This window comes from Channa argus, chromosome 1 (genome assembly GCF_033026475.1).
Source record: "Channa argus isolate prfri chromosome 1, Channa argus male v1.0, whole genome shotgun sequence".
Taxonomy (NCBI): Eukaryota; Metazoa; Chordata; class Actinopteri; order Anabantiformes; family Channidae; genus Channa; species Channa argus.
Window position 1 is genome coordinate 35,669,646 of NC_090197.1, and position 26,899 is coordinate 35,696,544.

The 26,899-nt window shown below is 38.4% G+C and overlaps 1 protein-coding gene across 6 annotated transcripts in view; it reads right to left on the reverse strand.

Annotated features, from left to right (window-relative positions):
• Positions 1-26,899, reverse strand: part of phactr2 (phosphatase and actin regulator 2) — a 36,800-nt gene that overhangs the window by 9,431 nt on the left and 470 nt on the right. The window contains exons 1-7 of one of the 6 annotated variants that reach the window (XM_067516291.1): positions 21,313-21,461; positions 6,583-6,768; positions 5,261-5,335; positions 4,689-4,829; positions 3,075-3,320; positions 922-1,441; positions 534-712 (exon numbers count right to left, since the gene is read on the reverse strand). In XM_067516291.1, coding sequence (XP_067372392.1) covers positions 534-712; positions 922-1,441; positions 3,075-3,320; positions 4,689-4,829; positions 5,261-5,335; positions 6,583-6,768; positions 21,313-21,325 — 1,360 coding nt within the window. In that variant the 5' untranslated portion in view covers positions 21,326-21,461. Of the gene's footprint in view, positions 1-533; positions 713-921; positions 1,442-3,074; positions 3,321-4,688; positions 4,830-5,260; positions 5,336-6,582; positions 6,769-13,554; positions 13,914-21,312; positions 21,462-26,899 lie in introns of those variants that run through there. The other 5 variants (XM_067516282.1, XM_067516261.1, XM_067516311.1 and 2 more) reach the window with 5 other exon arrangements.

Consider the following 26,899-nt stretch of genomic DNA (forward strand, 5'->3'; position numbering starts at 1 on the left):
ACTCTGCAGATGATGGTTACAGATGAAGCTTGATCAATTTAGAATTTCAATATAAGTGACTCCACAATGATTTTTTTTCTTACTCGGGTTTCAGTTAACGGTCAGAAGAGCTGAATAGAGCTCACCCCAGCAGGTACCAAATACATCTAAGCATTTACATAATTTGGTTTGAAGATTATGCCGCATTAATGGCAGATTGACAGCCTAGATTAGCTTGTGGCTGAAGATAACTGGCTGTCGGGCGCTTCTATGTTCTTATATATTCTTTTTTTCGTTCAATGCTCAACTGAAGCCTGAGTGTTACTCAAAACACCTTTTTAGCTGATTCATAGCCCAAACTGCACATAAATATTTATTGGAATCTACAAATTGCTTACAAAAAAAAAAAAAAAGGAGCTAAATAATCTAAATAATCTTTCTCAAAAAAAAAAAAAAAAAAAAAACACGCCACACAGCCTGAACATCTCCACATCACACTTGGGTTGAACTCTTCTTTCATCATTGTGTGATGTGTTTCAAATCTAATGCCATACTATTTGTATACTCGTCCTCCTCCTCTTCTTCCTCTTCCTCATCACGGTACAGGATTGGTCCGTCAGAGTCCGAGTCACTAGTCTGGCTGTCTCTTGGCCTGTCAGGGATCACCGTCACCTCGGCCTGCTCTGTTTTCACACTAAGGCCCTGTGGCTTCTCCGCTTGGCCCTCTGATGACCTGAAGGAAACAAAATAGCGTGAACACATGCAAATGCTGAAATAATTTAGAGCTGTGTTAATCCAATGATTGTTTACATGATTGCCTCCATTTACAGAGTAGTTAAAATGATACATTTATACTCAATTACTTCATTGATTAAATTATTTCAGCCTAATCACGTGACTCCAGTGTACGTCGCAGGCAAAAAAAATGTCCTGAGTAGATACCTTGGGCTGTTCTCTACAGCTGACTCTGTGTCTCCTTTCTTCTTCTCTTCTTCCTCTCCTACTGTTCTTCCCCGTTTCTCCCCCTGTAAGCTGCTATCTGTCTCTTCTTCTGTGAAGGAAGTGTCCTCTGTAACTGTGTTGATATGCTGAGACAGGACTGCAGGTTCAGAAGTGACACCTTTCTGGGTCTCCTCCCCCGCAGCTGAGGGAGACTGAGAAGCAGCCTTAGCGTCTTCTGTCTCATTGCCCAAGGCTTTATGTGAGACAGACTTGGTCTCTGAGGAAAGAGGCAAGGATTTTAAGTCTCCAGGCTTTCTAGGAGTCTCTGTGGAGGCCTTCTGAGGTACCGAAGTAGAGGCCGGAGCGTCTGATTTCCGGTTGGTGTTTGTATCTCTCCTGTCAGATTGTGCTGCAGCACTGGAGTCCTTTGACGTACGAGAACGAGGGGCGGTGGAGGAGGTGGTGGTGGTGGGAGTGGAAGTTTTTGTGCCTCCTGTCTTCTTTGGATGGGAGGATTTGGCTAAAGAGAAGTAGAGGCAGGAGAAAGTGAGGATAGAAATACAGAAAATAGGACTTTTTCCCCAAGGTGTCCTGGTATCCACCCACAGCTTGGAGACATGCTGGTTACATAAACATTAACTCCTCAACTATTTGAAGGTGTAAATGTGCTTCAATCTATACAAATTCTGTGTATTATACTACTATTAACTTCTAACTGACAAATTTAGACATTTGATTTTGTAGACAACCACTTAATGTACTGCTAAGGGTTTTATTAATATTAATACTTTTACATGAAAGGAACATATTTGGAGAAATATGGGAACAACCCTTTATTTTATCTCAGCTTTATGAAGAGCACATCTGTGTTTGATTGACCATAGTTTGATGATCACCAGCAAAGGAATTAGAAAAAAAAACTTTCACTGTAGCTGACAAGCCATGTGTGAGCAGTGTTATTAAAGAGTAAGCAAGAGTCCAACTTGACATTTGTAGGTATGGTTCCATGCTCTTTAGTGTGCTGCAGCTGAGCAGCTAATCTGCTAACTGGACTGCAAATTAAAATTAGTAGCGTCCTGCTAACAAGAGTTGTTAATCAACGGCTGTGGCTCTTATGCTGTAAAGCTGCCATTGACTAATGCATTATTAACAGTTTCAGCGCTTATCTAAAGTAGATATTTGTCTGGTTTGCATTCATGTGCATTACTCTTCTATTTTGGCGACCATACTATTTTACTATTATTTAATATATTTGCACTTTGAACTGAATTAACCTTTACAAAAAAGTCTTTCATAAATGAAGGAAACAGAAAATAACACTGATAAAAGTAGTGTATTAATTCTCTTTGTGTGCTGGTAAAATAGCCTGATGAAAGTGATGAACTAAAAATATGAAACAGATACGAGTAAAACAACTTTGGAATCACGTGTATAATAAATACACAGAAGCCTTTAGATAAGACATCACATGCAGCATTCTGGTGCTGTAGGCTAAACAAGTACGTAAACACTGATATAGATTCTACAGTATGGATCTCTTTTTATCGTTGTGAAGACACTCACTGACATTATCTTCCATGGCCACTTATCCTAATCCTGATTCTAACTTTAGCCCTAAAACCAAGTCTTAGCCCTTTTGGGGATGTGAGGACCAGACAACATGTCTTCATAAAGTAGATTGTAAGCAAAAGCGTCCATGCAAACATAGAGAAGACATTACACACATACCCACATGACATCAATTAAACCCCCATACATTTTATGAAAGTCTCTGTTACACACACACTCACACACACACACTACAAATGTGTGTGTGTGTGTAGGTGTGTTTTCAGAGCCTGACAAATCTTCACTTCTGCTTTCTCGGAAGAAGAGAGACCATAACTGAAACACTATGAACTACAGCTACTCACTTGACTGGAAACCCCTTCCAATATGACAGACAATATCAACAGTAAGAAATGGGGAAGTACTATTTTGTAGCCTCTTGACTAACACTTGAAATGCATGAGGGAGGGTATATGAAGTCATAGTTTACATGTGTAAACGGCCGCACTAACAGCACACAGAGATTCCATCACATTTTCCATGCAGGGAGGCAGGCAAGAATGTCGACAGGCAAATTGGCCTCAACCCCAACTAACTGAACTTACCAGTCCCATGACTAGTGTTGTTAGCGCTCCGAGGGTTAGCTTTAGCTTGTGCGGATGAGCCTGCCTTGCCTGTGGTTTTAGCTGTCTTTTTAGTCCCTGAGGCACCGTCTCTGTGCTTGGTCGTGGCTGCAGTGCCACTCCCAGGTTTGGAAGAGGCAGGCAGAGTGGCACTTTGCTGTTTTTTAGCTTGAACGTCTCGAGGTCGCACCTGGTTTGCCCGGGCGAGAGGTTTGGTGTCACACCTCTCTGAGCAGATCAGAGGAAGCGGGAAGTAAAAGTACGGTATTTACAGGTTAAACAGAGACTGGACGCAAGATCAAAGACGCATATCTTTGCAAACAAATGCACAAATGAACATGCAGATAGAAACAGGAGAGATACTGAAAGATAAGAAGTTAGTTGGACAGAGCTAATGATGATGAGGACGAGTTCTTCGGTGGTGTTGACGGATAAAAATGTACTGATCGACCTCCTCAACCTCCAGTATGAGTTCTGCTCCTCTGCTCCCAGTGTTTGTTGCCTCGGCTTTTCTGATTATTGACAAATGAACAAACAAATGGCTCAGAGTTCAATGCTAACAGGGTTGAGACTAAAAAAGCCCCACACTTAAGCAGCATCAGACTGAAGAACAGTGGCCTGTCTCCTGAGGGAAAGGGAGGCATTAGGAGATGGAGATACTGCTCTGTTCAGACTGTGAAAGCCTGCTGCAGGCTGATATAATGGGAATATCTATTTGAACACATTAGACTCAGTCAGAGATCCCACAGAGCATTCAATGTCAGCCAGAAAACTGCTGCCGACAAAAATGCGTTCCACAATCGAGAGGAAAAAACTTCAAAGTCATCAACACTTAAAAAAAAAAAAAAAAAGCTGCAGTGTTTAGTTCTAGCAAATAAAAAGGGAACTGCTAAACAGCTTCAAAAGTCTCATATTCCTGAGTGACACGACATGTTTCACAATGTGTTTTAGGGGATAAAACCATATTGATCAGGCCAACACTTAGTAGCTACTCAGCTGTGTAGGAGATAATTTCTAGTACATACCTGTGAATAAACACTACCACCAATAAACATCAGGTTTGAAACACTCTGCACACATTAAATAAGACTTGATGGGATTCAGAATATCTTATCTCATCAACCCGGAGCACGACATTTATATGTTTGAGGTATCAAATATTTTCAGCATAATTTATAGTTTATAATAAAACTGGAGACGAGTCATTTTGTACCCGTGTTCTCCTTTTTATTCCCTTTGAGTTTCTTTACCCTATTTTTTGTACCAATGTACCAATATCAACATTTCAGTAGTGTCTTTCACAGTGTGTGACTTTTGGGACAGATGGTGACAAAGAACCAGCTGGGAAAATGGAAAACCGTCACATTCAAGAATAAGACAACACATGTCTGAGTTAAGTGAATTCTAATTCTGAGAAACTATTATCACAGTTGTAAAGCAGTGCTCTACTAATAAAGAGAACCAAATAGAGTCACAGCGTAGTAGTTTCACAGTCCAAAACATGCGCAGGAAGCAATAATCATTGTGACAGAACATATTGCCACAACAGTATGAAGAACGTGCACGCTTACACACATTAGCTGATGCAGACGTTACCTGTTTTTTCCTCAGTGCTGACAGGCCTCGTGGCCTGTACCTCCACTGGTGTTTCTGGAGACTCAATGTCAACCTTGACCTCTTCCGATGTCACACTGGATGTCGCATGCCCGTTCTGGTTTTCACTGCTCACTGGTTCATCTAGAGAAGATAAAAGAATAAAGAAAGTTAACTATAAATGAATGCTTTTCTCTTCAGATCAGTTGCAAAGCTCAAACTTTTATTATGAGTTTTGCTGTTGCTAGTATTACAACAGGCATAAGAAATTTAATTTGATAAGGTTCCACTTAAAGTGACATTGGTAATAGAGCGTAAAAAAGGAAAAATTTATAGTTGATAAAAAAATATTCACAGAAGCAGCTGGTAGCTCACAAAATGAATAAAAAAAAAAACCTGCGGAGTTTTTGAGCTGTAATTGGTCTCCTTTGCTAGTCAATCAGGGTCATCCTGAATTCTGGATACTGCATCTTTTTTGTGTAGTTTGCCTGTTTTTAATTCCTAGAATTATGATATTAATATATGACATAAGAGAAAGTAAATGAAGAAAAGTGTGAGTGAATGATCAAACAAACCTTGGTCAGGGATGAGAACTCCTTTCCTGATGAGCTCTTCCCTTGTTTGTCTGGTGGAGATTTTTCTCTCCAGAACTGAAAGATGAAGCAAGTCAAGATGACTTTTTTCCATCTTGGTCTTCTTCTATCTAGCTAAACCAATTAATGTAAACAGATACATGTGTTGCATAACAGCCATGTTCCTCTTATCATTGCGAAAAGTCATTGCATTTCCCACCATGCATGAGATGCAACAGCTCCACATATCAAGTCACAGATGAGGAATTGAGCAGGATCTAATGGAATCAGTCTTCAAAATTAGATTTGTGAACAACTGAGTCATCTAATGAGTATGCTCAGTTAATTACACAAGTTGACCTTACGTGGTTAGTCAGTAATTAGTTTATTAATCAACAAAAATAATCTGCAACTGTTTAGATGATTGATAAACCTGAAATTACACTTCTAGTGTAGGATTTGCAAATGTGAGGATTTGCTGCTTATCTTTGTTATATACACAACAGTAGACTGAATATTTTTGTATTTTGAAACATTGACTGGATAGAACAAGGAATTAAAAAAAAGTCACACAAGGCTTTTTCCTTGAATGTCTTAAAACAAACAATTATTTACATTTAAGAGCATTTTGACTACAGAGTGTGTAGCTGTGGGGGCACACGGTTTTTAACCTGCTCTGTGGATTTAGGAGTCGCTTTGAGAAACCAATTTTATGGAATCAATTCGTAAACGTGTTTTGCAGAATTATTTTGTTATCAGCCAAGTCAAGAAAACGTGGAATACAATAAATCTTCAGTGTTCGTCATACAACGATCTCTGGAGTCGATAAGTGTTGGACCTTCGGATAGGAGTAAGATCGCCTCTACAATAAGAATTACTACAAATGCTGCAGCATTAGACATGTTCTACATTTAGCATTTCTTTTTTCTTGTAAAACCTCTCACGCCTGGAACGACAGGAACCTGAAACCGACTCGAGGTATGAACTGTACATGCAGACGGGGAAAAGTCCAGATACATCCAGGCTACCGTGAAGAAATGGATTCTCTCTTTTTTGTATTTGTTTCTGTCCTTTTATTTTCTAGCCAACATTTCAGGAATCAATCAGTGAGCGTTACAAACAAACCGCTCTCTCTTCTCCTTTTAAAGCTCTTCTGGGAGCAGGATTGTTGTTGTTCACACTAAATGTTCAGCCCATATCCCAAAATACAAAGCGTGATGTTGTACAGACACTTGATTGGGAGAACAAATCACAAGCCACACATAAATGTCTTCATACAAAATACAGCACATGTAAGCACATATCAAGCACGCAGGACGATCTACCTTTGGAAAGATCCTGGAACTTGTCACTGGTTTTCTTCTTTCTCCACTTCCAGGGTTTGAACAGTTTTCCTATTGAAGACAGCTTGCCTCGCTGCTGTCGTGATCCAGGGACATTCTGGGTGCTGGTGGCGAAGTCCACCCCCATGTCAGGGCTGGCCAGTGACGCTGATTTCTCCAACCCTTCAACTATAAGACAAACATGAAAAAATACAAAAACATACATAACTAAGCATCATGTTTTAAATTAGAAACATGAACATGTACTAGAGTTATACATATGCACCAAACATGTCATGTAAATATACATATACTTGTATTTTTATTATAGAACTAAAGAAGATAACTTCATTTATTGTGGGAGCAGCTAATGCTGCAGTTGTTTGGAAACAGTAGATAGGACATGGGTCAAATTACAGCTAACTCATAATATACTAAAGTCAGATTCTATTGCACACATTTACGCTCTAATGCATGTATACCAATTGGGGGGCCTGGTGGATCAGTGGTAGAACAATGGGTTGGGATGCAGAAGGCCGCAAGCTCGAATCCCACCCCACCAGGTGTTGTCCCGCGACAGGAAGGGCATCCGGCGTAAAAACAGAAGCCAAATCAACGTGCAAAACCCGTTGCGCTGTGGCAACCCCTGAAGGGACAAGCCGAAATCTTTGGCTGGATCTTTTATCTTTTGCACGTGCACCGATCAGGCATAACATAGTGACCACCTGTGCAACCCGGTTTAAAATGAATGAGGTGGCCAAAACATTACAACCACCTCTTTTTATATTGCCCTCCAGTACAACTCCACTACCCACTTTGACCTAAAAATAAATAAATAAATAAATAAATTTGTAAAGGTAGAATTTATACCAGACCCACTGTATTGGATTGCACGGGTGGTCGTAATGTTATGCCTGATCGTGTATAATCTGTTGTACACAAGTGTATAATCAGAACATACTTTACACACCTTATTTAAGTGCAATAAAAAACATTACTATGTGCTTTCTTCTTTGACTTTTTTTGGACACTACTTTGTTTTTGTAAAGGCCCTTGCTTCAGCGTTCACTGGAAAACGTAATCACTTCCTTCAGGCCGCAGCAACAAGATGGTCAAAATAAAGACACAGCCCTTCTTATTGAAAGTTTAAAAGCTGTAAGTTCTGAAACGCCTTAGTACCTTCAAAAACTCATCATGAACCACCTTTTCCTCCTTATCAACAACTCTTTCAGTAGCAAATTGGGATTATTTCTAACTCTGTTTCACTGTGTGTGTGTGTGTGTGTGTGTGTGTGTGTGTGTGTGTGTGTGTGTGTGTGTGTGTGTGTGTGTGTGTGTGTGTGTGTGTGTTGGCTAGATCCCTGTCCTTCCACAACTCCTCCTCTTCCTGTTGAAAGATTAGAAGTGTTGTGAACCTTCTGGAAAACCACAGATAGTATGTGAATTCTGTGTGTGTGTGTGTGTGTGTGTGTGTGTGTGTGTGTGTGTGTGTGTGTGTATCCCGGGAACCTTACAGAGGAAAAAGAGGTGGTGTGTGATTCCTCAGATTGAAGCACAGGAAGGTTTTTGTGTTTTTTTTGTTTTTTTTAGCTACAGCTACATAACACTGCTGAATCACTCAAACCTCCTGACCAGATGAAGCCTGGGAGCAAACTCGAAGGCATGTTTGTCTAAATCTGATCATTTGTGAACTAAAAGAATTCCTTTAAAACGCATGTCATGTTGTTAGCGCATCTAGGATCTGAAGGTAACTGATGTGGGTTGACTTGTCAGTTGGAAAGGAGCACCCAGAGCGCAGCTTAGCTCAGTGTATAGATCCTCTCAAATGATTTAATTCATTCTCTCAAATTAATATTGTTAAAAGGGTACTCCAATGGATAATGCTTTACTTCCAAAATGACACCAACATCAATACAGAAAAAGCAGATACCAATTTTTCCTTTCTTAAATATACATTAATATTGGACTAGAGTTTAGGAGAGCTCACTTATTCCACCCCAAGATTTTGAAACATGTACTCTTCAATACCAGCCTGCGTTTACTAAGCTTTTTAAAACATTCCCAATGATTAAGCAATAATAAAAACACTTTTAAAGTCACATCTATCAAAAAACAATCAATACCCTGTTAACTGTTTGGCTCCCAACCAGCCCTGACACACTGCTGATGCCAACATGAGATCCTGATGGCCATCTGGTGCTCAGTGTGCTTCACTGATGACCATACCTCCCTGACTGATGCTTCCTGGTGAGGATGGATCAATGTATTGCTGCAGTAAGAGCTGTACATCACATAGAACATACTGATGCTCCAGTAATGAAATGGAATAGATAAGGATAGAATTACAGTCACATCTTGCTTTCACAAAAGCAAGATAGCAAGATATAAATACTACACAGCTATGATTGTTCCCAACGAGACTTTGCTCACCATAGGACGCGACTGCTTGTGCATACACAACAGAGCAGTCAAGAGCACAAAAATGAGGAGTGAAGACATGGAAAAGTGCAGTGCACAGCCCAGTACATGCTATCCCATGACACCAATTTATGGTAGTTCTCTCTTACACACACACACACACACACACACACACACACACACACTCATTTCCTGTTCCTGTGTTGATATCAAATCACAACAATAGGTGCATTTGAGCAGCTGCTTTGTGCTGCTAATGATGGGAAAATCAAACCAATGATTATCATCACCATTAGCCCAACTATTAAACCTCTAGTGGCAACAAAGCAAGGACAATGTATCAACTCATTGCTTGCATAGAGGATAAAAGGGAAAGAAATGAAATTAGACAAAGCCTTTAGGGAACAGAGAAAAGAAAATGGGAATAGAGAAGAACAAAGGCATAGAGAACTGGCAAGATAAGGCCATAAAGATGACAAATGCCTGAGTCTTCTGAGAGTGATGGGTGGTTTGTAGAAAGACATCTTAATCAGATATCTGCTCCATCTCTTTCTGAACAAATCCTCATACTGATATGACAAACATTAAGTTCAACTCTGACATTGATAATGATTTGATATAAAATTATTGATCAGTTTGCTTTCATATGCTGACGTAAACCAACTTTAATTGTCCTTGTGTTTGAAAAGTGCTGTATACCAGATAAAAGTGACACAAACACGTAAGATATACATGCACAGTGAAATTATATCACCTACAAACTTTACACTAAATATACCACATTTGTAAGTGAGTACATTGATGTGCAGCCACATTTTTTTATATCCTGTTAACATTATACAGGGCTAATTACAACAGAACTTATTTTCTTTTTGTCCTGAGAAAATCCAGTAATTCTGTCCCCTACACCAATGGCTACAAAACTGCGGTGCCTTTGACCATGTCTATACACACTTTCACCCTGTGTAAAAAAATAAAAAATAAATAAAGTAAAACAACAGCCTTGTCATTGATTTAAAGGGCAAGTCCTTATTTACAGCAGGGACAGGCTTCATAGGTGGGCTCCATCAAAATATCGTTATCGTGAAAAAAAAAGATAGTGTTGTGCTGCAATATTAGTTATTTTCTGTTTTACTTCATTAAAAATAAGGCAAGATTTACTTTAATTTCTAGATTTTATGACATGTTTAAACATTAATACATAAAACAAAAGAATCACCATATACATGCTCATTTAAACATTTAAGACAATAACAACATGCAGACAGGCAAAGAATACAATTCAAATTAACCCCAAACTGTAAGAGAGACAAATGTGTGCATAAAACAGTGAGCATTATATTTAACCCACCCTGGCTCAGTTAGAAGAAGTAAAATTTATTATTTAGCAGCTGCCCTACACTACAGGGAAAACAGAAAAAACAATTGAATTTTCTAAATTATTACTGACTACAGCTTTTTGATAACAACAGTGTGTCTTAAATCCATATCAGCTTAACTCTAGGAAGTTATTAGATACTACAACTGCTGACTCAACTCCACAATTCCACACTCGGTTTTACACTAAGGCATTTTATTTTGAAACTGATGACTCGTAATGTCGTGCTAGAAGAGTGAGTCAAGATTTCGATATATAGCAGCTGTGGAAATGGGTGGGATAATAAAAAACACAACTTGAGACATAGCAGGCATCTGAGTGAAGCAATCGCACACTGGATCTATTTGGTCGGCTGTAATTATTGTGCCAAGCCACACAGATATTGAACTTATACTACAAAGTAAATGTTGGAGGGTTAAAGCACCAATGAATTGTGACAAAGCCAGCATGTTTTTTTCAGCTGTTACAGTCGAAACATGTGTTGAGGAGGAGGGGAAAGGGAGAGGCTTCCTTCCTTCACTGAGAAGTCCCCAGGGAGGGAAGAAGCACAAGCCATGAACAGAGGAAGAAGGATGGAAGGGAAGAAAGTCAGACAAAAGAGAGGAGAGGACAAAGAGGGGAAGAGATGGAAACTGAGGTCAGGAAAAAGACAATGTAAGAAAGAAAAAGTCAGAAATAGGAAAGAAAAAAAGAAAACAAAGCAACAAGAGGTGTTGGATGAGAGGGGAGGGAGTTGTAACACTTGGGTCATTTCTTCCAAGTCTTTCTCCAGTGAAGGCTGGAGAAGAACAGTAGTTTAACTCATGATATTCACAGGACTTGGCAGCTTAAATCTAGAGCTACAGACCAAAAGAAAGTCACACACTGCATCTTTATAGTGTTTTAACATTTAATCATAACTCACTAAGGCTCACAGGATATCAGTTTTAAGTTAATGACAGAATCACTTCCTCCTGCCGCTCTTAAAATGGTAGATCCAGCATTGATGATCACAACATCATTATGTTACCAATAATGCAGCCACGCAGATCAGATAGAGCATTATTATCGCCTCAGGGTCCAGGGAATGTTGGCTTAAGTGTGCTGCTGAGCTGTTTGGGTTTCACTTTAAATGCTGACAGCGTCATAAAAAGCTCCAAATTTGTTTTTGTTCCGTGACTTTCATCCCTTCCTGTACCTCCGTGCCTTTAAGCTTTCACCTTAACAAAGATGAAATGTTCATCTATTTTTTTGCACCCTGCCAAAACAATGACTACATATCGCATGAAAACAATAATTTTTTAGGTTGGGGGGGAATAACATGCAGTTCCCACACTGAAACTGTTCCCCTGAGGGCAAAGTTAATGTAACATAGTTTTATTATTTGCTCTGCGCAGCTCCACTTAGGACTGTAACGTCATTATTATACTGATTTTATAGTATAAAATGTGTGAAATCAGCAAAAAAAAAAAACTCCAGTGTTAGACATCACAGTCACTTTAATCAAGCAAAAATTCAGCAGGTTCCAGCGTCTCAGATGTGGGGATTTGATGTTTTACTTTGTCTCATAATTCTAGACAAATCTGAAGGTGTCACTTTGAGCTACAGAAATCATGAGAAGCACTTCTAGCTTTGACATTTTTAACAATTTTGAAACAAAAGAGCGAACTGATTAATGTGCAAAATAATCTGCAGATGAATCAATAATGACAATAATCTCTAGTTGCAAGTTAAGATGGAAATTAGGGCAAAAAACTGAAGAAACAAACACAAATTCTGCCAGATGACAGCCAGTTGGGTCAGGACTGCCTGTCAGCTGTCAGAGTTTGTGTTTGTTTCTTCACTTCTTTGCTACTACTGCCAAATAAGACATTTTTAGTATCAATAACCAAATTATACTTTTGATACTTGAGGATACTTTTTTTTTTTACAAAACAATGCCAAATACCTCAAATGCATCAATGTTTTACTCCGTCTTAACACAGAGCAGTGACACACACCTGATTAACGCCAAATGTCAGTACACATGGTTCAAATACATCCAGTCGATCCCCAAACACCATGGGGGTCTGATTCCAAGTCACTTTAGAGCAAATAAAGGGTAACTGTGTGCTATGGCCTTCAAGGTTACCGTAAAGTGAAACCTACAGGAGACATGTGAGTGTCAATCAGGACTTTGTTTTGACTATAGGTGTAAAACCACCCTTTATTTAAAGGTGTGGTTGAAAACCTGCATCATCCTCACAGGAACTGAGAATTAAACTGAGGTTATGTGGTGAACAAATATTCCAGTCAACTGTGAGAATGAGACTGTTAACAGACTAGTCCATCCACAAAGAAACAGCTGGACACTACTAACAATCTGTTAAAGCTTTGTCAACATAAATGTCGATGGTGAAATGCAATACAATACAAGCCATTACTGTAAAACTGATAACAACATCTTGGACATTCTCAAAAATTGTTTTCAGCAATTATTGAAGAGGACACACAGCTAATGAATTAATTCATAATGGAAATAATCATTAGTTACAAACATTATTGAGAAGTCAGATAAAATCACAATCATCAGCTCTGCAGTTACTTCCACTGTGAGTGAAGACATTTCCTGTGACGATGATAAAAGGCCCACTTGTTGACTCGAAATTAAGCTCGTCGCTTGACTAATAAGTTCCTGGCTGTGAATTAATTGTAAATCCCCTTGGGTTGAACGGAGCTACAAACACGTCACCGTCCTCTAGTCAAACGCTAGAAACCTAAGGCTGTTGTCTTTCAATGCATCTGGATCTCTGTCAAAAGTGGCGGCTAAATACATGACGCCCCATCAAACCTTCCTCATGGCCCTGCAGTAACCACCAGTGCAGCTTCAAAACCAGGTCTCTGATAATCAGTGCAGCGTGGGGAAACTTTTTTAGTTGTGACACTGCCAGCGATAAATTTAGAAACGTGGGTTTATAGTGATGCAAGAGCGTTAGATGAAATTAAACACACGTCTACTGTTGTGCGTAATAAATCCAGATTGGCGCTTTGTTTGTGTTGAGCTGTGCGGACATTTCGACAGATTATCGCAGAGAAATGTCAAAAAGAGAGGAAGCAAAAACGAGCAAGACTTCCTGAATGAACATAGCGGAATGTGTGTGTGAGAGACGAGGAGGAGGGAGGCTGCAGATTTCAAACACACACACACACAAACACACTCACCGCTCGCCGTCTGAGACACGGCAGACACAGCAGCCTGACCCATATTCGACTTCTCCGGAGGACCGGGTCGGACCGGGTCCCCCAAAACCCACGATCACGATCTGATTGTGTCAGCACATGAATCCCGTCCCGGTCCGCGCAGTGAGTTCATTTCAAAACAAAAAGGAAAGAAAGAAAACTTTGAGCCCGTGATGGCTGAGAGGCTGGAAACTTGCTTCACTCACTCACTCACTCACTCACTCACTCACTCACTGGGTTTGCTACTACGTCGTAACGGCCCCTCCCATCTCCTCTTCCTACTCCGCCTGGGAGCAGCTGAAGAATGCCCGTCATTCCTCACGCATATTAGAGGCGCTGCCGGGGTCAAGGGTGAAGGGGTCTGACACCCTCACGGCCACCGGTCTACGCCGGCCCAGGCAAGAAAATAATGAGAAATAGATCATACAGTCAGTGAGCACCGACGAGTACTGATCAAGGAGGGGAAGTGTCACAAATAAATCAGCTGTGACCAAGAATACAGCCACAAAAACCGGCAGGGCTCACACCCGGGGCTGGGTTTCTTTTTTTTTATCTCAAAAACAAATGTGAAAGAAAGTTAACTGGCAACAATTCTGATGAGTGTTTAAGCCACTTTAAGCCAAAATAATGATAATACAAATGTAAACATTCATTTTTTCGTGTTGACTAAAATAATAAATTATGAATCATAGAAATGTGAATATCTTGTTCCTGCAATAGATCAGCAACTCATTACTTGTAAAAATAGCTGCAGTATACTTTTCTCTCTTTCAGTTTTTAGTCAATATTTTTGTTTGTTTTATTCATATATAACTGATATACATATACAAATAATACTTTATTTATCCTGCCCATACAGCATCTCACGTGACATCATTTGAAATATTCAAAGCATTATGAGCTCCTTCTAAGGGTCCTCCCATTACATGATTCCAGCGTATGAAGTTTAAGCATCTGTTTAAATACATTTAGATTTTTAAAGTCTGTCATTATGGTGAATATGCAGACTTATCTTTAATAAGAAGAAATACAGGAGAACCTAGTTTTGGTTTCCACGAGGATACATTTTAAAATACTTGAGTGAAAATGACATTTTCAGTATTCTGTGGGCTGAGCGTTTGGAAATGACAAACCCCAGAGTGGCACAGTATATTTAGCTTCCATGAGTCCGTGAGGAATAAGGGATTGCTGGTCTGGACAGTGTCTCTGGCTGGAGAGGAGGCTCGGAGGAGCAAACTCTGCTCTCATTTTTTTTCTCATTTTGAAAAAGAAAATATGAAGATGTCAGAGAAAAAAAACCTGTATAAAACACAAGGGCTTATACCACTTTCTAATAACACTATACATTAGAGAACTGTTGTCACCACTTTAGTTATATCTGTGTATGTGTGTGAGAGAGAGACAGAGGGAAAAATGGTTTTATCTGTCATCACTGTCAACAGAGTGTCAGCTAAAACTTTGCAGAGCACAGCTTGACAAAACGGTCAATGCACACACACACACACACACACACACACACACACACACACACACACACACACACACACACACACACACACACACACACACACTTAGAGCTAAGACCGCCCTCTGGTGTTAAGTACATACAACTGGCCACCCTAAAAAGATGGTCTTGTTTCTGTCTCCCCCTTCTCACTGCTACCCTTTATTTTCCCCCTAAATAAATAATCAAAGAAAACACATACACACACAAACACACATACACACGCTCACACAAACACTAGTGGCATGTAAATAATCACATAATAGAGCACATTCTTTCTATGGATTGGTGCAGCAGGAAAATTAAGCCAGCAATTTACCCCAATTCACCTAGGTGAATATCCCTATTCACCTAGAAATAAAATAAACCGTAAAAAAAATAAAATTAGGCAACCAAAATGAAGCAGCACATTTGGCTTCTGGAGGAGTGTGTGTTAGTGAGGCTATAGAGCCTCACTCATCACCTACTAATACAATCACCTTACTCATCTGCAATCTACTATCCATATCATCTACACATAGTGTATTTGAATGTTTCATTTACTTGAAGCTTTATACATGAAACACAAAATTTCCAGCATTTTCAGAGCTAGACTAAAGACACCAAATCCCATTTTCATTTTGTTATAGAATAATCCAAACACATTCACACCTTATCCGACAGCCACGGTCTTACTGGACTGTTATTAATGAATAAGATGGATGTGAATAACTGAGACAGGAAGGAGGTCAGTGAAGAGCTGGAAGGATGAAGACGGGAAGAAATTAAAGTACTTAGTACTTAGAGAAGTGACTTTATTAGCATTGACACAAAGATAATGTTATCAACTTGATGTACAGTATCAGCAATAAATGCTGAACATACTGATGGACGTAGTCAATACTGAATAACCATGCGTCAATTACACATACAGTAAGACAGACCATCAGGGTGAGATGTTTTATTTCTTTCACGTCATCGAATTGTAAAATCATCAGGATGAGTCAGGAGATCGTCAGTCTTAATAAAATATGGGTGATAAACGATGATGCTTTAACCATGGATTATTGATTTTGCCATACGTCACGTTTTATGCACCTATGAATAGAGTTTTACATTGTGCGATGGGTTTTATCTTAACATATATTTTTGGTAGGCATTTACATGTTGTATCATATCTATGGTTAACGGTGTGTATAATTGCATGAAAAATGTCTCCCTGGACTTATAGCAATATCAACTGGCACATACAGAAACGTCCTCTGGGACGAATAAAGTGGTATCTTATCTTAATTTTCCCTGCTCTTAACAGTTCACACTCCATCCAAAAAACACAATTTCCTACTGTGATAATTATGATGCATCAGGAATCTAATAAGCACACACTAACCCAGCAGCAATGCTTATTATTGCCTGTCTAATCATGTTTTTTAGAATTTACTGTTAGTATTCACTTTCAGACACTGACCTGATGACCAGTCTGACCAATGATCATTTATAATGACAACAATATAATAATAATATAATTTATAAAAATGTATAAAAGTTAAAAGAAAGTATAAGTCTAAAAAAAATATATAATATTACAGTATAGGGTTTTTTAAGTTCTGGTCACACACTCCCTATTGACACATTTGGCCTTATTACTGTTTCAAACACTTTATTTCTCTCTATGAATTACACATCAATTCAGATCCAATGCAGGTGAAACTTTCCTCAGGGTTTAGTTTCAACCAGTCTAATGCTTTTAATATATTAAATCTGTGCTGGGAATGGAGATCTCTTTCTGTGAGCACTGTATAGGAATTTGTACGTGAAGGTGACACTTGTCACTAAATAACACAGATCCACTGAGGGTGCCTGACCTTTTTATTGACCGGAACAGCAAAAGGAAAGACAGCGGGAGGAGGTAAAAGGGCCAGAAGAAAGGAAAGGAGTCATCAAATATTAAGTAGACGCCTCAGCGGAACAAGAGGGTAATAATTGTTTAAGTGCTACTTTTCAGAGCCTCTCTCTCCTACCCTTGATTTATTTATTAAACTCTTTCTGCCAGTCTCATAATATTGTCACAGCCAAAGTACAAGCCGTCTGTGTCCAAGTGTGTATTTCTGTGTGTGTCATTCAGACTCGTGCTAAAATTATTTTCAATCATAATTATTTAGCAAGTGTTTGAAAAAGAAAGGGGCCTTTTCCTTAAATGGCACCTGTTTTAAGGCTACGCTATGTACTGTTGCTGGTTTAAATGTAAGAAGTTGCACCACAGCTGTTTTCATGATTTGTGGCAGCTAACCTTTGAAGAGTCAGGGACAGGACATTTTTCTACCAGAAAAATTATTCAGACCACAGACTGTTCTAACAGTCAAGTGTGACTCAGCAAGCAACAGGCTCCTTTACACAAGAAAACTAAGCTGTGCCAAGAGAAACTGTTTTTAAATGATCTCGTCTCATCACAGTATTGTGGAGCTTCGTTGGTGTATATATTGTTGCACCATGTTCTGCAGTGTCAGAGTGAAAGTTCACTGTCATTAGCAGATTTTCTTTTGGACACTTCAATTTCTTATTGAAATTCCAGAAAATCAAGTTGGTACTATAAATAAAAATCCATGCATGTCTTGTACAATCTTGAACTATTATGCCAACATTGAGAGTTGGTTGTCTATTGGTGTTGCTAATTCTCTAGTCGGTTGGCATTAAACTATTACAGCAGAAAATTTTACAACATAACTAGATTAAAAAGCATGCCATTCAAATCTCAGATGAAGAAAAAGTACCATCCCTTTTATAATCCAGGGTGAAAACAATAAGGAATATGTGTAGAAATATGGAACTGAGGTTATTTTAGGTAGTGTAACACAAAGCAACATCAACACATTGCTAATAAAGCAGTTTGGACTTCTATTTCATTATAAATATTGAATATAATAAAGAAACCCTAAGATTTGTAACCAAGATTTTCCAGGGGAGAAAGTAAATTTTGTATTCTAAAACTACCTCTACTTTGAAGCTCTGACCCTTTGTGTTTTAGCAGTGCAGCCACCAAATATGAATACCAGTGACAGAGCATGATGACATGCATCACTCACTTTTGTGGGCAAGAATTTGCTTTGATAATAAACTGAAGTGCTTGTGGCATTGGGTGCAGGTGATGATCTAAAATTTTCATTAATGTGGCGGAGGAAAGTTGGCATCCTTGTGTTTTGAAATGCCAAAAAAAGACTACTTTTTTTTCATCCACACAATATTTAACAGAACTATAGATGCTACAAAGTATCTTTCATCAGAAGTTGAGGTACATTTTTAATTTATTTACAAAATAATTACAATGGTGCATAAATTGGAATCCTCCTTGATAAATCAATTAAAAAGTAACATTAATTAATTTCAGATAAAAGAACAGTTTTACCAGCTAAATGTGCAATAAATATTATGTTAATGAAAATTATATTTGTTTTAGTCTCGACTTGTAAAAATAAGGGGAAGCAAAACTTTGCACCCAACTCTATACAACGATAGGAAATTATATAATTATATAAATAATATTCAGTCATTCTTTCTACAAAACAAAGGTTTATCGCTTCTCTTCTTGTCAATAACCCAAAGCATCCTAATTTAAAGGGCATTTACCTCACTTCACGTTAACTGTATAATGTTTTGTTGCAGTGAGACAATAGTAGTTACAGTCATTACATTTCTTTTCCTTTTCCCATTGCCAGCCAGCTCATCTGAAACCTGATCTCCTGTTTGTTGTATTTTCTATTTGGCACAACCCATAAGCCGCCATCATTGCTAAAATGTTGCCTCTATAAATCAATATTTGACATCCTGCCAGACAGTCAGAGAGCCTCAGAGAAGGCGGGCTCAAGAGAGACAGACAGAGGAAGAGACAGAGACAGGGACAGAAGGAGCTGCAGCAAGGATTGATACTGTAGTGTGGGGCCACAGTAGCAGGAAAATGTACTAATGCCAGCAAGGATCAGACACTTTGCATCATGGAAAAAAAACAACTCATGGCTGTGTTTAGAAGTTAGTGTGATAAGAGGCCGTAAGAGGACAACAAATGGGTAGAGTAAAAAAAACAGTACACTTTCACAACACTTTCATAACTATATAAGGCCACATCTGCACAGATTTACTAAAGAGCCACTAATAACTGGAAAAACAGCATGACAATCACATTGCTCCATTGAGCCATGTCAGGAAATTATTTCTCTTCTGGACACTCAGCGTTGTTTGTTGTACATGGTTTGGTCCTTCTTTCAGCATCACCTGAAAGTTGCTCCACATCCTCCCTGATCCTATTCTCTATATGTGGTTACAATCAATGATGTTGTCAGTCTGATCATCAGTAACTGTATATATAATATGTTGTTCTGTTCTGTGCACACAACACAGGGAGTTTTGAGGGCGTTTTTCCCTTATCCAATCTGTGGGTCTAAGACCAGAAAGTATTAAGGCAAATGAGTGATTTTGGGTTAAAGAAAGGAAACTTCATTGGACTTTCAAGCCAAATGAAACTGGTTGGTGTAACCCTCATCTAACAAAGTGGAATCTGTTTAACCAGAACCTATAGAGCAGCTCTGGATGCTGCATGCATTTTTCAACTCTGACACATTTACCCGATATTTACAGAATTATTGACTGTAACAAAATGGAAGTATTAATCTTCATAATGTAGATGTATACTGATATTTTTTTTGACCAACAGGGTAATTTTTAGTCAGCGGACCATTACATGAACATAATAAAATTTGCTTTATATAATATTTGAATATATCAACAAATAACATCAGAAACCAATATGAAAACCTTCTATAGATTAAACTATGGTCATGACAAATCTGTCCAGGGTTTCCACTTGATGCAGACTGCAGCATGCAATGCTAAATTACTTCAGTCTCCTACACATACTGTGTAAGGACACAAAACATTGCACACATATACAATCAACAGTGAGCAGAGAAGCTAAATGGGAGAGCCTTGTAGCCAACCATTCAAGCTCAGTGTAGACACGCATGCATCACATAATATGCATACGGTATGTGCACACACTCTGATGCTGTTTTGCCTTGCAAAAAGCTGTTTAACAAAGTCACAACAGCAGTACTATGTTGGTTGTCAGCCTACATCTCTGTCAACAAGAATAAACACCCTTGCAAAACAAAAGGAGAATGAATTGAAGTAAAAAGTTTGCTTTAATCATACCTGGCGCAATAGTAAAATCTGATGGAGTCAAAACTTAATATCTATCTTTACTTATTAACTCCTGTCCACAGGGCCTTTTTACCTATTAAACACGTTGATATGTTATGACAACCTCAGCAAACAGTAATTAAACTATATTAGATATCACAGGCCCGATATAGCCTGCCTGTTTCCTTTAGCTGAGGGTGCAACCAATGCACTACTTATTTCAGTAAACCCAGGACGACTACATGGAATATATATATATATATATATATATATATATATATATATATATATATATATATATATATATATATATATATATATATATATATATATATATATATACACACACACATATACATATACATACACACACACACACCTTTTTTTTTTTTTTTTTATAAAAGTGGTATCAGCAAGGGCATCACCCTCACACCACACCAAAAGCCTGGTTAAGTGAAGATACAGCCAGCCTTAATGTTATTAAGTGGTCTAGCTGCAGCATTAGCATCTTATTAATATTGCACACAGTGTAGATGCCTGTGTCTTTAAAGTAGTGTTCCTGTACATAATGCATGACCATGTTGTTGTTATCGATATGTGCTGCATATTTATTTTAGTTTACGACAAAAGGCAAAGTGACTTCTACAAAACCTGCCCCAGCCCTCCTATCTTTCTCTACCAGATGCATGACAACCACCCAGTCAAGTGATTTCTGACAACTGTCAGCCGCTCATACAAATTAGCTCGTGATGAAAAACTATACTGAGTCATGTCCACATTAAAAAACATTACGACCCTCTTTAAGATTTGTTTAACAAAGCAGCCCGAACAAAGCTAAGTTCAACCAAATACAGATTGCAATCAGGTTAGATCATGTAAGTCAGGTAATAAAGGTTGAACATTTACAGCCTGTGTGACACAATTTACTGTCTCCAATTCAACAATTGAAGCAAGATATTCGGGCAGCATAAGAAGAGAAGAAGTAGTGGGAAGAATCTCTGTTTGTGTCTACCATTCCCACACATGCACAGACAAAGTGAAGCTTATTATATAAGGAGGAATCTCACCGTCATGTTCCATGGCTTGACCCAGGGAATATAATCAGCAGTACGTGTTGATCCTTACCTCTTCCCGGCAGGCCACCTATCTGCCTCCCTCCCTCCCCCCACTGACGCCCCTTCCTCTCTTTCTTACTGTCTCCCTTCTTCTCCTAGACTCTGTCCCCTCCCTCTCTCTCTATTACTACTTCACTCTGGCCTGCCTCCCTCTCTGTCTGCTACTCACTCCCACCCCCCTCCTTCTGCCTTCCCTCACTCCAATAAAGAGCATTAAATGTTAATGTTTGTTTCCATCTCAGGTCCTCGTTCTCCCCGGCAATCTGTGTCTTGTCCTGCATTTGTCTCCATCCCGCTGCCTGTCAACTTTTTCTTCCTTCATCTGGCTACGGAGTCTGGCTCCAGCTTCACTCATGTATTTCACTCTCCCTCTTTTGTTGAGGTCCCTTAGTGACATAGGAAATAAGGAGGGGGGGGGAGGAAAGGAAAAGGATAGGAGATCCGGATGCAAATGTGTAGTCACACTTGTAAGAGCAAAAGTATGGAGAAAAGAAAGGAAAATGGAAGAGAGATGAGAACAGATAAGCAGTAGTAATGTGCTGTCTCTAATGTGTTAATTTTGCTTTTTACAACTTTTCTTCTTCAATATCCGACATCTTCAAATGATATTAATATTGTCAATACAATAAAGATAGAAGACATATTGGCCATATACATTCTTATGTACACCTACAATGCTATTTTGTTAGCCTTCCCAGATGACCAGCATCATGATATATTCACGTTATTTGTCCTTTAAAAGTCACACCCTCTAACTCTACCATAAAGGCACTGTGCAGTGCACTGCCACTGCACCCAAAATCCTTTTTTCCCTTCTAGCTACTGGGTGGCCACAGGGTTTCCAAACCTGTGGTCCACACAAAGTCTAGGATTGCCACTATAGGTATATGAGCCTTTTACATATAAATCAAATAGTGTTCAATTTGAATTTTTACCTTGTTTTCCCATTGATTTCTTTTATTAACGGTCAATGAAAAACTAAAGTTTCTCACTGTGTGATGCAAAAATAACCTTGTATATGTCTGAACATGTGTTTCCCATGGTTTTGAACTGCTGTTTAATGTGACTGATATGATGGTTTTATGTATGTATAACACAAGACAATTTTAACCTAAGGGAGACAATAAACACACGATTCATCCTACCCCCTTGAGCTTCGAGAGCCATTCAACGCAACAATAAAAGTCTTGTCTTGTACTACTGTAGTACAAGACAAATCAACTGGTACTGCATGTCCACTTCAAATACACATGCACACTTTTACATGTGTGAGTGTGTGAAAACTGCAGATTTCCTTTAAAACACATCACTATTCTAAAGTTCCACCTGTGAAAATCATAAGTGAGAGCAGGACATGATGTCCACACACCCATGAGGCTAAAAAAGAGCAGCTATTATTATACTGTACCATCCAATACAGTACCCCTTCCTTCTGTTGTCAGTATTTCTTATTGTACTAGTTTTCTTTTCTTATGCTTCTTCCTTTTTTCACTACCCTCTTATGTTTTTTAATTCTCTTTGACTTTAACCTATAATGTGTAATGTGTACAAACTTTAAAGCTTAATATTGTGTCGTTTTGCTCACTAATGTTTCTGTGTTCCACTGGATTTTCTCAAATTAACCCCACAAACCTTTGTGCGTTTATTAAATTTCCATTACGCACACACATCCACTGTATGTACACAGCATTATTAAAGGCTTTGCAGCGTAATGTTAACATCCTGTCATGGCTGCTGAAATGTTTCAACAAATATTAATAGAGTTGAAGGATTAATAAGTAACCACACAGAGTTACTGATAGACAGATGGAAGGGGAGAGAAATGGAGATAGTGAGACTTTGTCTTTTGATGCAGTCCAATGAAACGACTCACAAGAAGCGAGAAGAAAAACAACTGGCTCATCAACTCCAACAACACCTACCCACACAAACAGACACACACAAACACACATGATAACACACAAAAGAAAAACAAAGTAGATATGAGAACATGAAAGCATCAGTAACTCATGAGGTCAACTCGTATTTAAAACAATTATCCCTCGTTTTTCACCATTAAATGTGAGAACAACACATTCACATTGACAAAAGAAAGTGTGAATATAGAGAAGGAAGTTTTCAAAAACATTAAATATGTGTGCCCAGATAGACTGAAGGAAATCTAGACCACAAAAATGTTTTATGCCACAACCAACAGTACACCACAGCTCCAATCACCTTAGTTATTGAATAAAAATCACCTGCTCTTTGTGGTATAATAACATGGTACAGTATATTAAAAATGAGGATAACAGCAGAGCCACAAGTCCTGCAAATTGAATGACACAGTACTGTTTAAAACTGCCCTTCACACTGGCATTCATTGTCTGATCTGATGCCCCTTCAAAACCACTTCACATTTCAAGGGTCAGTGGGTGTGTAAACTCTAATGAGATGTATAGTATATATGTATATATGTAACATATCGAAATGTGATTATAAATTTAAAATGGGGATTGTTTCAAAGAGCTGTAAGGGTGACAAGCATGTCCAACAGTTTCATTCAGACTGAAATATCTCACAAGCTAAAAATGCACACATTTCCAATCCTGACAAGCCTGTTCACTTTAGTCTGTTCCTGACTATTTCTTTGGCTCCAACATGAACCTTACATTTGATGATCTGAGTGAAAAGGACCTCTGATACAAACATTCATGTTCTCTTTAGCATGTTATCAGGCCAAATTTGACTTTTTCCAACACATTTTTGACCAAATTCAGATAAATTACATCCCCGTCAGTCTCAGTTGTACATGCCCTTTACCCAGTGTTAGAATGCTAACATACTAAATCTGGGAGGAAGCATCACATGTAATATAAAGCGCATGCTAAATTTGACAATGTTAGCATTGTCATTCTGTCATGTTAGTACACTGAGGTTATTGTCTAACCACTGAACTTTACAGAGTGTTGTAGCGGTGGACCCTCGCCTTGGTAGTTTCACTGAATGTAAAATTCTAAATGTTTTTGTAGCTTTGAGATGGCAAAGCAAATTTGCTCGCATGGGTGGGTTTCTGTTCATCTTTTTCAAACTGTTACTTTTTCCAAAATAAAACTAGATGAACCAGATATGCAAAAAAATAAATAAATAAATTATATATAAAAAAACATGCAAAACTTTAAACTCCGAAAAGTACACCTCCAATTTAAGATTTAAGTTCTGAAGCAGCAGTTGATGAGGTGATGCAGAAGCTACATCGGTGGCTGAGGATAGTGAGTGTGTGTGGGCAGTGTGTGGGGCGGGGGGGCGTTCTCTGCATTAAAGCACATTTTTAACAAGTAGCTATTGCAGACTAAATGGGTCTATAATCAGTGTTATTTTGAGGAGCGAACCAACAAGGAGTCAAGCACACCAGCAAGCTGACACTCCACTGTTCTCTTCTTTTCTACAGCTTTTCCATCTGCCCTCTTGTCCTCCTTAATCATCCTGTCCCTGCATCCTTCTTTGTCTCCTCTCCTGTCTTTGCTGTTTTTATAAATTTCCCTTGTCCCCTTCAAACTGAATCCTTTACTTAGTGCTCTTTGACTTGCTTTCCTTTTTTAGTCGCTTATTGTTCTTTTCTTAACATATCGCTTCTTCTCAACCTTCCTTTCAATTTTTCTTCTCTGGTTATTACCCTCTTCTGCTATTTGATCTCTTCTTCCCTTTTTATCTCCTCTTTCTTCCTTTCTCTGTCCGTGTAATTACAAGAGTGATACAGCACCCATCCAGAGGACAACATGCTATTTACGACAACAAAGACCATCTCAGCCTACATATTATCTCAAACACATTTTTTCAAAGACAAAAAAACACACACACAAGGTCATATGCAGACGCACATTTGAATTAGTGTGCATTGTTATGTTTTCAAATTAGAATAGCACTATAAATATATAATAATCTTCCACAATAAAAACAGTCTACAGAATAAGCTGAATCCTGTCCACCACAACATTACAACATCCATGTCATATAATGTTGTGGCCGATAACTGTGTACATGTCCTTAGTCATCCAAAAAAGGATAAAGTGAACCTACTGTATAAAAATTAAAAGAAACTTCAAACAATCCCAAAGGCTTTAGTTTTCTTTAGGCTTCCTGTTGACTTGCACACTCTTGTGTTTGTAGGCTGCTTTTTTAATTTTTTAATTTTTAATTTTAGTTAAAGAAAACTCTTCCTTTACATAAAAAAGACTTCCCACAGCTCAGCCATTTATTTTGTTAATATACCTCACAGTAATTGCTTTTCCTTGGCAACCAAATACTTCTCATCAGCAGGATCCACTATACCCCTCTGAATATAAATTCTGTTTGTGTAATTTGTAGTTTTGATCTTCATGTCAAATCTTGACAGATGTCAAGAAGACATGCAAGCTTCCTCCTGGGACACATGCAACGAAACTGCATGTCAACATATAGCACATGTGAGATGCCCATTCAATGCACATTGTTTTCAGGCACTGTAATAAAGTGGATTAGCTCCCTCTGTTGTTTGGATTACAAACTGACCAGTTTACTGAACATCACAGCCTGTAATGAAGAGTAAATCAGCCTAAAATTATGTTCTCGGTCAAGATGTTGTCACTCAAGATTTTGAGCTGTTAGACCCTTAAAATCATGAAGTTTAAAGTCCAAACTACTGTAGCATAAACAACCTAGCTTAATTTCCTAACTGCTTCCCCCGTTACTATTTCCTGTAATTACAACCTAGTGCTGTAGCACAAGAAGTGCAAATTCAAGTATTACTGTAAAGTTATAGACTTCAGAGCATTACCCCCATTGGAAAAAAGCAGCATATAAACAGCCTATAATAAAAATAATATGTGACCAGGAAAGAAAGCACTGCTGGAGGCTGAGTTCTGGGGTAAAACACTGAAGATAGGAAGTGGTTCCAACCACTGAAACAATATGTAGGTCTGTCAAGGCCAAGCAGCTAAAGGCTTCAGGCAACAAAAGTATGATAATGACAGAAGCCTTCAGAACGACACAGTCAACGTCGGTTAACACTGTGGCAGAGGTCTTACATACCAGTGAAAATTTTTCATCCCCTCACGTTTCATTATTTCATAACTTTTTTACAGACAGAAAAGCCATACTGTTAAAGTGATACTAATTTATACATGCGAGTGAAAGTGAATAGAAATGCTTTTTGCCAAGTTTTTAACTTATCTGTAACCTTATTATGAATTTGTTTGGAATGTTTCCATCTCTTTATGATATATTATTTAAATCTGACAAACTTGCCTTTGGATCTTTCCATTACTCTGTTTATTTAATCTATAATAAGTTGTCACACCTTCCTTACACAAAGCTAATCTTCATCTAGCCTGTTATGAGACATCAAAATGGAGCATCAAGAAAAAGCGGTAGCCATTTACACAGAAATATGATGTTTGAATACAAAGTTCAATATTAAAGGTTAATTTTGGCTATTTTGTTTGTTGAAAAGTGGGGGGGAAACTTATTCAGCAACAGCATGACTTGACTTAAAAAGACAAAAAAAATTTAAGAGAGAGTA